Source organism: Magallana gigas, chromosome 6 (assembly GCF_963853765.1).
Source record: "Magallana gigas chromosome 6, xbMagGiga1.1, whole genome shotgun sequence".
In the NCBI taxonomy this organism is placed as follows: domain Eukaryota; kingdom Metazoa; phylum Mollusca; class Bivalvia; order Ostreida; family Ostreidae; genus Magallana; species Magallana gigas.
This window is the reverse complement of record NC_088858.1, coordinates 44,517,127-44,528,855: the sequence shown is the minus strand read 5'-3', so window position 1 is coordinate 44,528,855 and position 11,729 is coordinate 44,517,127. Positions and strand designations below refer to the sequence as shown.

At 34.1% G+C, this 11,729-nt stretch overlaps 2 protein-coding genes across 5 annotated transcripts; both read left to right on the top strand.

The window, feature by feature from the left end:
- The first annotated feature begins 354 nt into the window (after positions 1-354).
- On the top strand, positions 355-1,721 carry LOC105320098 (uncharacterized). The gene is made up of 3 exons (XM_011417881.4): positions 355-638; positions 873-1,056; positions 1,499-1,721. The coding sequence occupies exons 1-3, from the start codon at positions 471-473 to the stop codon at positions 1,609-1,611; spliced, it is 465 nt and encodes a 154-aa protein (XP_011416183.3). The 5' UTR covers positions 355-470; the 3' UTR covers positions 1,612-1,721.
- Positions 1,722-2,116: 395 nt separating this feature from the next.
- Positions 2,117-7,571, top strand: LOC105320099 (protein YIF1B-A). Of its 4 annotated transcripts, none has more exons than XM_011417882.4 (10): positions 2,117-2,272; positions 3,669-3,770; positions 4,076-4,090; positions 5,527-5,669; positions 5,788-5,892; positions 6,006-6,084; positions 6,271-6,328; positions 6,604-6,759; positions 6,860-6,953; positions 7,186-7,571. In XM_011417882.4, exons 1-10 carry the CDS (start codon positions 2,245-2,247, stop codon positions 7,336-7,338), a joined length of 933 nt encoding a protein of 310 aa, XP_011416184.2. In that variant the 5' UTR covers positions 2,117-2,244; the 3' UTR covers positions 7,339-7,571. The 4 variants fall into 4 exon arrangements, with proteins under 4 accessions (XP_011416184.2, XP_011416185.2, XP_019919568.2 ...); XM_020064009.3 differs by having other exon boundaries at positions 2,154-2,278; XM_011417883.4 differs by lacking the exon at positions 4,076-4,090.
- Positions 7,572-11,729: the final 4,158 nt, after the last annotated feature.

The following is an 11,729-nucleotide window of genomic DNA, read 5'->3' as shown; positions in this document are numbered from 1 at the left end:
TGAGAAATACATCATAAACTCGAGTTTTTCGTTATGTAGCCTTCAATCATATCACCCAGCTTCGGTTTCTGTAACGCTAGTGTTACGGTAGCTAATCCTTTGGTAAAAACCCACTGGGCTCAGGGACTGAGATTTCATTTTATGTAATAAAAATCGTCATTCATGCAAGTTGGTTCCATTTTAGTTAATTTGTGTTTCAATGCGAAGTTTAGTGCTTATCCATAAATACTCGAATGGGGCCGTGAATCAGAATTATTGAATGTTTGTTTAAACCTTAAAAAAAGTTTGCTGAATTCTTTTGCGCTGAGCCCCTCAATCATTAGCACCATACGTATATGTTTTTTAAGCGTCATATCAATGCACGGATAAGTAGGGCAGAACGAATTCACAAGCCGTATTCATTTTTATTTTTAAACCTAACCTTTATCAGCTGTCTGTACAGTGTGGAGACATTTTAAAACTATACGACGATGGACTTGATCGAAGGATGTAAAATTGCGGCAGTTTTTGCCACTGGTTACATGGCTGGGGCAGGGATTTACATATCGTTAGTAGAGGTGCAAAGCAGACGATCGTTGCCACCCAAAGCGTTATGGATGCAGTTTACGAAAAGTTTCAAAATGGCGGCAAAATCAATGGTATACCGCAAGTGCTTTTATTTTAGTTTATGAAAGTATTCATAAGTCGTTAGAATTATTTGCATTGGAAGAAGAAGAGTTCAGATTATTAGTATATATTCAAAGCTACCAGATTCTTTTTTGTTCTTATTCATATGTATTGCAAAATACAGTAACCTTTCTTATACATGTAATTACAGTTCCGTTGATTGGTGTGATGCATGGGAATAGATTTTATCACTGTTTTTATTACAGATACTTTCAACATTAGTTACCGCTAGTGCACCCACCTACCTGTACTTTGCCCTTGAGGGGTCAAGGTCACGCAACCTGTGGCTGGTGTCCCCCGCCACCTTCCTTGTCGGATCCATCTATACCTTCACCGTCATCATCCCAGAGGTCAACGTCATGTTGGACGAAAACGTCGTAGAGAAAAAAGGTGGGCATTTAGGTCAATATTGCCTCAGTCGTAATTTATTCCATCTTGGTTAGAAAAGTACATGTATCATAAATTATTACTAATTTTTCTTTCTTTTAAGTTTTGTATAAAACTACCGGTATGACAGCTAATTTGTTGCTCTTATTGTTTCACATACTAAATGACAACTTTGGCCAGTGTTCTAATAGAAATGAAATTCGATGGGGTTTTTTTTATCATGTGTTAGGAGGTATTTGGATTGTTCCCCTGCAATAATCAATATATGGTCCAAAGACCTGTTGAAATAAAAAAAAACCACGCACCTGTTTTTATACAATTATGAATGGCACGCCAACGCTTTCCTTTTTCTGAATGTGGCGTAATATGAGATTTTTATTTACACATTTTAAACATTCAACAGAAAAATCTAGAGGTGATTTTTAAATGTCTTGTTCTTTTCCAGGTGAAAAGTGGTTGGAAGGAGCTGTAGAGAGATGGAACAAAAGACACCTCTTTAGAACATTGATAAATACGGCTAATTTCATTTGCACGATTGTGGCTGCCATTCGATCTTAACGAACTTAGGAGTATTATTCTTTATGCAAGCCCGCTTCCTGCACGTGCAGATATGTATATTTCTAGAAATGCGCTATACGTAAATTTTACGTTAAAAAAATGTAGTTTCCATCGTCAGGTATCAATATACATGTACATATGTACATCCATATATACTGGTCATGGGTTTCAGACGGGTAAATATATATCAAGCTCTGTCATGTACGTTTATTATTTCCTCTGTATACTCTTTGAATAAAATAGTTTTTTATTATAATCTGCTGTGCTTTTTTCAGTGGCAAACATCAAATAAGGTCCACAATATTGCAATAAAAAACAAATATATCGCATAATCCTTCAAGGCTGACTGGCAAGTGAAGATGAAAGAATTAATTGTATTCTCTTCTATATAAATTTCTCTTGTTGTAGACTGCGACCGGCGCACACGCTTTTACTTTTATACTATTTTATTTCAAACACACACACACTGCAACAGTCAGTACTGTTCATTACTGTACGATTTAATATGATTCATCCGAATAAATACGGAACCAGTTAACAAATAAAATTGGAAACGAGGCTGAAATCTGTCTGTGTGTCATGCCAGCTCAGTGATCAATAAAAGTATTTTCTGTTTTCGGCGTAATTAAAACCATGGACGTTCCATCGGAATTCAGAAATCGTAAGTGTATGTCACTTTGATCACTAATAGATGTTGTGATTGGAGATGCAGTGTAAGTATGCATGGACTTACCGAGGCAGCACACTCCCGCAGCAGACTGACAGATTGACATAATCACAACACTGACTGTCAAATACTAACGAGAATGTTGAAAACTAAATTTCCTTGCTATACATGCTAACTGTCATGAATTATATTGTTCTTTGTTGATGTAAGTGATTTAAAATAAAACTGAGTCTCATTATCAAAACCAGTTATGTTCAGTTAAAAACTGTCCTTTTTGACACAGACCTCTCTATACTCTGTCCCGAGTTTTTGCTTCCACCACTTTTTGCTTGATATTTCAATAATAGTAAATACCTTTGTGCTCAAACTACGTTCATCCACTAATATAAAAAATGTCCAGATTATCTGTTTTGAAACGCCCCCTCTACCGCTTCAGGTTTCAATACACATCCCGAAATTGAAAGTCTACGGAGATTTTGCATTGCAACAGCCATTAATAAGCCCGGATGATAACGTTAAAAAATTGCGCGATGTATTCCGAGTGTATTCCGAATGGAGAAAAGATGTAAACATTCCCCATTATAAATCTCCGTAAGGAATGTGTTTTCGTTCCTGTGAATTTTTCTGAGAGGAAAGGGATAATTGTTCAATGAAAATATCTTGGATATATTCCCTTTTATTGATTTCAACTGTATTCCTTTCACAGGTATGTGTAATTTTATTAAAAATCATCAAAAAGCGATGGAAGCAATAACTTGGGACAGACTATAGATCTAGAACTCAACTGTAGCTTTCTAAAGAAAATATTGTCAGGCCGGTCTATATCTTTATTAGAGATACAGTTCTGCAGTAAGGACGAACGTTTTGGGGGTTTTTTTTATCCCTTATGGTAACCAAGCGCCTGTGTAATATCCCTATTTTGCCAACCAAACAGGACTCAATTATCATTCATTTCTGTAGGAAAAAACACATTATTTTAATAATGGGGAATGGGTTTTTTTCTTCTAATTTCTAAAGACAATTATGGGGGATGTTAAAATAAAATGAATTCAGGGGATTTCTAATGATCTAATGTGTGTCTCAAAAGATTGATTTTATTTTATTTTTTATGCATGTCCAGTTTATTCGGAGTGATATGGCATCTTTCTTTAGATTCTTATCATTACTCATTAAGCATACTTTAAAAATAAGCCAAATTATACACAATTGTAACATAGTTGACAGAAAAAGTAATGGAACTCTGTAATAATCTCCTGGTTCAATATGCACAGTCTTCCATTGAAGCTTTTTAAATAGGCTCTGTAAACAAGTCTTGTTAAAATGTGTTTTGATGTGTTTCATGTTGTGTAATTATGCATTTTTAAAACAAACACAATTAAATTCTTTATAGCTGGTAAAAGGAGACCAAAGAAAGGAGGCACCAAACCACAGCTGTATGAAGACACAAGCATGCAGCCACCTCCTTCAGAGTATGGTGCTCATCATGGGCAAGGTAAGGAAATGATAAAATGCCAGGGAGTGGGATGTTCTTCATTTTTTCTTTCTTTCATCTGATATGAGGAAATATTTGTGAATATATACAAAACAAGTATGCCAAAAAAAATAACAGTAATTATTCCAGCATGTGAATGCTTCTATGAAATATTTTTCTATGTATGTTTATCTGGTGATATGATGGTTAGTTTTGTTTTTTTTAATTCATTTTCATCATTGACAAGTACATGTATGTAGACATGTTTGCATAAGAAAGACCTTTTTATGTAAATGAAGACTGAAGCTAACTGAAATCTCTTTTAGGGATAAATATGGAAGGTAATGAAGTGCCATGGTTTGATTTATGCATGTCTGAAATCAGGTTGGCAAGAACAAGTTCAGAGAATGATGTTTGGTATTTACCAAGATATATTTATATATGCATATGTCATTTACATTTGTGCATGGTCAGCAAATATATGAATAACAATATCTGTTGTTTTTTGTCTGCTGTGAAGAATGAATTGAAGAAACATTGATATATATGCTTGAAAAGTTTGTCTTTGGTAATTAAGACCTGGTAAATACATATGGAGCTCTGTATGGAAGCATATATTATATGTAAGATACAAGATATCTGTACGCAATATTAAATCAGTGTCATGGTATTGTAATTTTTATGGGGTTGTCTCATGTGTGTTTTAGTAAGCTTTCAACTTTGTTATATTTTTGTCAACAGGGCTGAGGAAAAAATTGTTTGAAGTTTTAAATGGAAATTCAAATTCAGAAAGAGGTGGTATATTATAAGTTATAGAATTGTGGTTTCTTCAGGGTTTTTAGAACCCTTGCACATATGAAAGATATTTTTTTCTGTTTATTTTTTTTTTAGTATGTAACATTAGTATGTATCAAGTATCAAAGTCTAAAAGACGTTTTTTCCCCTCCAACTTATGAAACATAAATATGAGAGAGGAGTTGTTAGATTATGAGCAATTTTTTTGTCTTTTTACTTCATTGAAAATTCCTTTTCCTAACAGCAAACAAAAATATAAATATTATATGTTCATTGTCTGAATAAAAGGAGCGGTCTGTGGTGTTGCTGAGATGAGGAGAAGCTTTGTGTTTTTGTCTAGTTTCAGCTCTGTATAGTCTACCAAAAGTTAGAAAAGACATTCAGAGTTGATTACAACTGAAAAAAATCAAATATGTATTTTTTGTTGCATTTTGGAATCATTACAATCCGCATTTCATATATGAGGATTGTATTATTAGATATAGCAGTCTTTACTTCACAGCTAGTTCACAGTAACCTATCATTTAGTCATACACAGAAGACTTGTAACTTCTAAGTTTAAGAAAATATAGTATATACACTTATTTTATAGTGATAGTTGTTGCATTTCTAATTTTTTTAGGCATTTGTTTTTGAAGTGATGCATAAATCCCCAAGTATTATTTTGCACTTTGTGATTATTGTTATTTCTTTGATTTTTAGTGAGATTAGCATAAAGCGTTACGGTACATTGATTGGTTAGAAGTTTCAACAGACAACAGTTGATGTGTGGACTTTCACAACAGCCTAGATATCGAAGATTAACACTTTAATATTTTGAAAATTCTAAACCTTATGTCAAAGTAAACCCATGTCATCATTGTATTAATGAAAAAGTAAAGAGTTGAGGTCAAAGTCTAAAACTTGGGTTTCACAATTTAATTTATTAGCTTAAAGCAGTACACTTGGTATATATAAACTATGGAATACTGTATTTTGACAGGCTACAACCCCTCAGGTTATGGAGGACCCCCAGGTGCCGGACAGTTTCCTGGGGCTCAGTATCTCAATGACCCCATGGCGAACATGGCCATGCAGTATGGACAGTCTTTGGCAGGCCAAGGCACAGACTTCGTCCACAAAAACGTGAGTTTCATGACATACCTTTGTTTATGTACTTTTAATGTTTGTTTGATTCTTTTATTCACTAAATTTCATTTCAAAAATTGTATTTTAATTCATTTGTTATTGTTGTTTACTTCAGCTTGAAAAATATGTGTCAACGTCTCGGGTGAAGTATTATTTTGCTGTAGATACCACATACGTAATGAAAAAGCTGGGGATGTTGTGTTTTCCTTTCACCCATTCTGTAAGTAAAAGATACAATCAAAACATTTTCATGAATGAATAGACAATCAGATATCATTTCACAATAACAAACATTTTTGTAATTTAAAGTGGATTTCATTGACTTGTTTTTAGGACTGGTCAATAAAATTTAACCAGGATCAGCCAGTGGCCCCTAGAGATGACATCAATGCTCCAGATTTATATATACCATGTAAGTATTAGTTCGCAGCTTTCCTCATGAAAATTACTTCCCTTTTCTCCTGCAACTACTTTAAAATTTGATATGCTTAATTCTTTTCATAGTATATACTTTGAACTGATATAGACACTTAACAGAAATTGAGGCAGTGTAATATCATTGGAATTGCACTCTTTAGAGATATTGTGGTTTTTTCAGCCATGGCATTTGTCACATACATCCTCATAGCTGGAGTGGTACTGGGAACATACAATAAGTAAGCTGTTTCTCTCTAGACAAATACCTTTGAATTAAAAGAATCAGACTTTCATAAAAATGCATGAAAAAATCTCAGATGTGTAGAACTGTTGAATGAATGAAAGAAAAACTAGTATTGGTACTTTTTGTCATGTTGGTATATATATTTTTTCAATGAGTCCAGTTTGATTTCTCCTCTAAAATAAACAGGGTATTCACAGCAAAGAAATAAATTGAAGCATTTACTACTTGAAAGATCTTATTTACCATTTATCCAAATTTATTTTTTTTCAGATTTACTCCAGAGCAGCTTGGGATACAGACAAGCTCTGCATTGGTGTGGCTCATCTTAGAATTACTTATCCTAAACATGAGCCTCTACATCATGAACCTAAAAACAGATCTTAAATATCTAGATATTGTAGCATATTGTGGATACAAATTTGTGGGGTAAGATTTCATTTCTTCTCTGTCAGCGAGAAGTTTTTTCTGTATACATCTTTCTGGGCTCTCTGAGACTCTGACAAATGTTTTCCATTTGTTTTCCCAGAATGATAGTGTGTTTATTGGCGGGAATGGTATTCCAGTCTACAGGGTATTACAGCACCTTGCTGTGGTTCAGCATCACAATAGCTTTTTTCTTGGTAAGTGTTAAATTCGAGGCATAAACAAGTTTTTCCATGATAAAATCATTAGTTGGAAGAGTGAGGGTTAATGTCCAAATGATTATCCATTCCTTAAAATTAATGGAGCCAATACCCCAAAGAGACCAAAACTTTCTTATTCATATAAATGTTATATGCAAATGCAGGTTTGATTTAATTATTACAAATGATTTTTGTTTTGTATAAACTGTTGTATTTGACATACTTTTAGGTCCAAACTCTGCGAGTCAAGATATTGCCCCACTCAGAAGACAGCAACTACTCCCGAGGGAGCAAACGGAGCCTCTATCTTATCCTCTCTATATCCCTCCTCCAGCCTGTGATGATGTGGTGGCTAACGGGGTACATCATGTTCACAAAATGACGCTCTTTCAGGCATAAATGGTGATCTCGAATTTTTTGCGAGAAACTTTGTATGGTTTTGAAATTCTTATGAATTATGAATTGGTACTGTGGATATGTGAATTGTGCAAAAGAAATTGTGATTGTGTGAGGACGTATATGGGATTATATTTGCTTAATTTTATGCTGATATACATGTATTTGTGCCAAAGTTGTACAATGAGTGCATGATGTAAGATTAAATACATATTGCTGGATTTGTTGGTTCTTTTGTATCCTTTATTTTAGTAGGAATACAAATGAGAATTTCTAAATTGAGATCAGAAATAACATTTAATTTAGATGGCTATTGGCAATATCTGAATGATAAGTCAAATAGGTTTCCTACTTGCAACAATTTTGTTTCAGTTTTTAGCTCACCTGAGCTGAAAGCTCAAGTGAGCTATTCTGATCACATTTTGTCTGTCGTCCGTCCATCTGTCTGTAATCTTTTCACATTTTCAACATCTTCTCAAGAACCACTGGGCCAATTTCAACCAAACTTGGCACAAAGCATCCTTAGCCTAAGGGGATTCAAAGTTGTGAAAATTAAGGACCACGCCCTTTTGCAAAGGGAGATAATTAGAAATTTATGAAAATTTTCGAGAAATTTTCAAAAATCTTCTCATGAACCATAAAACCAGGAAAGCTGAAACTTGTGTGGAAGCAACCTCAGGTAGTGTAGATACAAAATTGTGAAATTCATGACCCCCGGGGGTAGGGTGGGGCCACAATGGGGGGTCGAAGTTTAACATATGAAATTATAGAGTATATCTTTAAAAATCTTCTTCTCAGAAACTAATCGTCTAGGAAAGCTAAAACTTGTGTGAAAGCATTATCAGGTAGTGTAGATACAAAATTGTGAAATTCATGACCCCCGGGGGTAGGGTGGGGCCACAATGGGGGGTCGAAGTTTAACATATGAATATATAGAGTAAATCTTTAAAAATCTTCTTCTCAGAAACTAATCAGCCAGGAAAGCTGAAACTTGTATGAAAGCATTATGAGGTAGTGTAGATTCAAAGTTGTGAAAATCATGACCCCTGGGGGTAGGGTGGGGCCACAATGGGGGATCGAAGTTTTACATAGGAATATATAGAGTAAATCTTTAAAAATCTTCTCCTCAGAAACTAATCAGCCAGGAAAGCTGAAACTTGTGTTGTAGCATCTTCAGGTAGTGTAGATACCAAGTACTGGTATGTATTTTGTATAATTATTCATTATCCAGATAGTTTGTATTATGACTCCATTAAGCTGATTTTATCACACCTCATGTTTCTCAGGTGAGCGATGTGGCCCATGGGCCTCTTTTTGGATCACCTGAGCTGAAACATGTGCTGAAAGCCCAATTGAGTTGAGCTTTTCTGATCACATGTTTGTTAGCAGTCTGTCTGTCTGTCAATTGTCTTTTCCAGAACCACTGGACCAATTTCAATTAAACTTGGCACAAAGCATTATTGGGTGACAGAGATTCAAGTTTGTTAAAATAAAGGGCTACACCCCCATTTAAGGGGAGATAATGAAGAGTTATTAAAAATTTGTTGGTACTCTTCAAAAATCTCCTCCTCAAAAAAAAATTGGCCAGAAAAGCTGAAACTTTTTTGGAAGCGTCCTCAAGTAGTATTTAAATCATGATCTCCAGGGGTAGGGTGGTGCAACAATGGGGGGGGGGGGGGGGGGGGTAGTATAGATTCATGTTTATTTAAATTATGAAGTAAAAATGTTATAGAAACAATTCTTGTGCATTGTTTTTGTTAACCAAAAAAAGTGAAAAGTACCCTATTTATAACAAAATAAGACAGAAACTTGCAAAATTTGATATAAAAATCAATGTTATTAAAGGAAGCTTTTACCGGTTAATTTCATCAATGTAAACAAAAACTTGTTTACATTACAAATCCCACTTGTAACTTGACAACTGACATTTCTGGGTGACTAAGAGTCCATTAGATATACATTTTCCTTAGTTTAGCATTAGGTGGCAAAATTAAGCATTGAATGCTTATTTATGGATATTGTTGGTCCTATGTTATAGGACTGGTGGTATCCAATAAGCATTCAGTGCTTATATTTATGCAGTCAAACTTGATGGGATTGTTTAAAAACTTCGAGATATTTGGGATAATCAAGGGTAAAATAATAAAAAAAATAAGGGTTTGGGATTTGCAAATCACTTCAACATATCCATTGCATTCGAGATATAAGATATCAAAGTTATAATGCCAGAAACTTTGTCGAGGAAACTCTTTTTTATTAACAAATATATATGATTTAACAATTATTTTTCATATTAATAAGTACATATCAAATTGGTAATGTAAGTTTGAATGTTTCATTTAGTCTTACAATGATAAATCCGTTCAAATCGTGTGATGACATTTAATTACTTGTGCTCATATGCGCTGTTAAGGTTTGGCATGTTGATTTCCAAAGCAAACATAAGGGGAAATATTCACTATTTATTGTGTACCAGGTCATCAGTTTCAGATAGTGGTGATATGGATTCGAAAAACCTTAACCACAGTTCTGAGATCTGGAAAATTGGATCACACTTGATAATTAAGATTAACAGTATAAAGAATCAAGAATTGATGGGTATGTAATGAATCTTTATTTTTACTGAACTTTATTTTACAATGATTGATAAACAAGTTATAACAACTTATACGAATATCTCTCATTGGCACATGTTAGCGTGAGGGGCCCATTTCAGTGGTAGGAAGCTGGAGTGTCTGGAGAAAACCTGAGTGTCTAATTGGGTGACCACCATGCCCTTTCATATAATCACTGTCGATCATGGGAATCGAACCTGGGTCGCAGTGGTGAGAAGCAAGTGCTTTGTCCACTGCGCTACTTGGACACCCTAAATCTTTAAATATCACTTGTATAGAATATATTTTCTGACCCACTTATCCCCTTCTCAACAAAATTTGGATCAAACTTCACCCAAAGAGTGGCTGGGGGTAAAGGCTGTGCATGACCCTGATCATTTTTATAGATCAGAGGCCAATTTAAGGTAAAAAAAAAAAAAGTTACCCAAACATTATTTTCTCCTCCACTGGCCCAATCTGCTCAAAATAACCACACTATAAATGCTCTTTGGTAAAGAATATGCAGTGACCTTGAACCAAGTTTCAGGGTCATAGGTCATGGCCCAATCTGATTAAAATCAGCCATTCTGATACGCTACTGCTCTCAAGAGTGGTAGCGTATCAGAACGGCTGATTTTAATCAGATTAGTCAAGGCCATAGTAGATCTTATTTTATTACATTATATGTTGTATCTTACTATTTCTTTTCTGGATGACCTTTATATGAATGTTCCATCATTCTGGTAATTAACCCATTAACATGCTGTTTCAAAAGATTATAAAAAGAGCATTTTCTAGACTTTCCAAAAAGGTTTTTATACTCTTATATGAATGCATAACTGATAAATCCTTTAACTTCACTTCTAGACTTTGTAATTTGGAGAGGGTTTACATACGCAATCCATTTGATATCGCAACAAAATATGTTAAAATTTAATCATAAAACTCGGAAGGACAAGATTACCACTGAAACTTGTTGACTTCCAAACCATTGGCATGTATAAAGTATTGCAACATATACCGGTAGATACATGTACCGTATGAATTATTGAAAAAAAGTTTAAAATCTTCCCATCCTGATCAAGTCAACATATGCAAATGGAAGCGTGTTTGTCCTAGAACATATATATATTTGAAATACTTTCATGGTATTAATGCACATCTTTCTTGATGTTTTGGTACATTTACATGTACATCTCAAATAAGCTGCAATAATGAAGCCTACCCCTCTTTTTGGAAAGGGAAGCATCTCTGGAAAATGTTTGCTGAAACCATTTGAGAGAGCTATATTATTGTAGCTAATCTCAAATACTGTATGAGAATTTACCATTCAAGACATACACAGACAGACATACCAGCAACAGTCATTTCTGTGTATTGGGATGACATGCCCTGGAAATTTAAAAGGGTCAAAACAACTTATTTTATTATTTATTAATGAAATTATAATACATTACTAAACACTGCTGTACAACAACAAAAAACATCATAATAAGATGATTAATAAAAAAATGTTGTAGGGAGTTTCTTACATGTAATGAACAGGTTCTACTTTCTCCTGCAAAGTTAAATGATATACAACTCTTTTTCACCCAAACTTTCCTCTCATGCATTAAAACATCAACATAAACATTGCTAAACAAACAAAATGACAAAATCATGATTAAATTTGTACATCAAACAAAGAAAATCAAACTCTGTAGATTTAATCTACAACGTATGTCTTTTTGTCTTCTCCTTATACAGAATAAAACATGAAAAAGTTTCACTAAAATTTGTGATG

What these genes read in the sequence shown, in the direction of transcription:
- LOC105320099 (XM_020064009.3), top strand. Translation starts at nt 2,245, where the DNA reads ATGGACGTTCCATCGGAATTCAGAAATCGTAAGT. An exon ending in GTTTTCCTTTCACCCATTCT is followed by an intron (nt 5,893 to 6,005) that starts GTAAGTAAAAGA and finishes ACTTGTTTTTAG; the next exon opens with GACTGGTCAATAAAATTTAA. An exon ending in TCACAATAGCTTTTTTCTTG is followed by an intron (nt 6,954 to 7,185) that starts GTAAGTGTTAAA and finishes ACATACTTTTAG; the next exon opens with GTCCAAACTCTGCGAGTCAA.
- LOC105320098 (XM_011417881.4), top strand. Translation starts at nt 471, where the DNA reads ATGGACTTGATCGAAGGATGTAAAATTGCGGCAGTTTTTGCCACTGGT. An exon ending in AAATGGCGGCAAAATCAATG is followed by an intron (nt 639 to 872) that starts GTATACCGCAAG and finishes TTTTTATTACAG; the next exon opens with ATACTTTCAACATTAGTTAC. An exon ending in AAACGTCGTAGAGAAAAAAG is followed by an intron (nt 1,057 to 1,498) that starts GTGGGCATTTAG and finishes GTTCTTTTCCAG; the next exon opens with GTGAAAAGTGGTTGGAAGGA.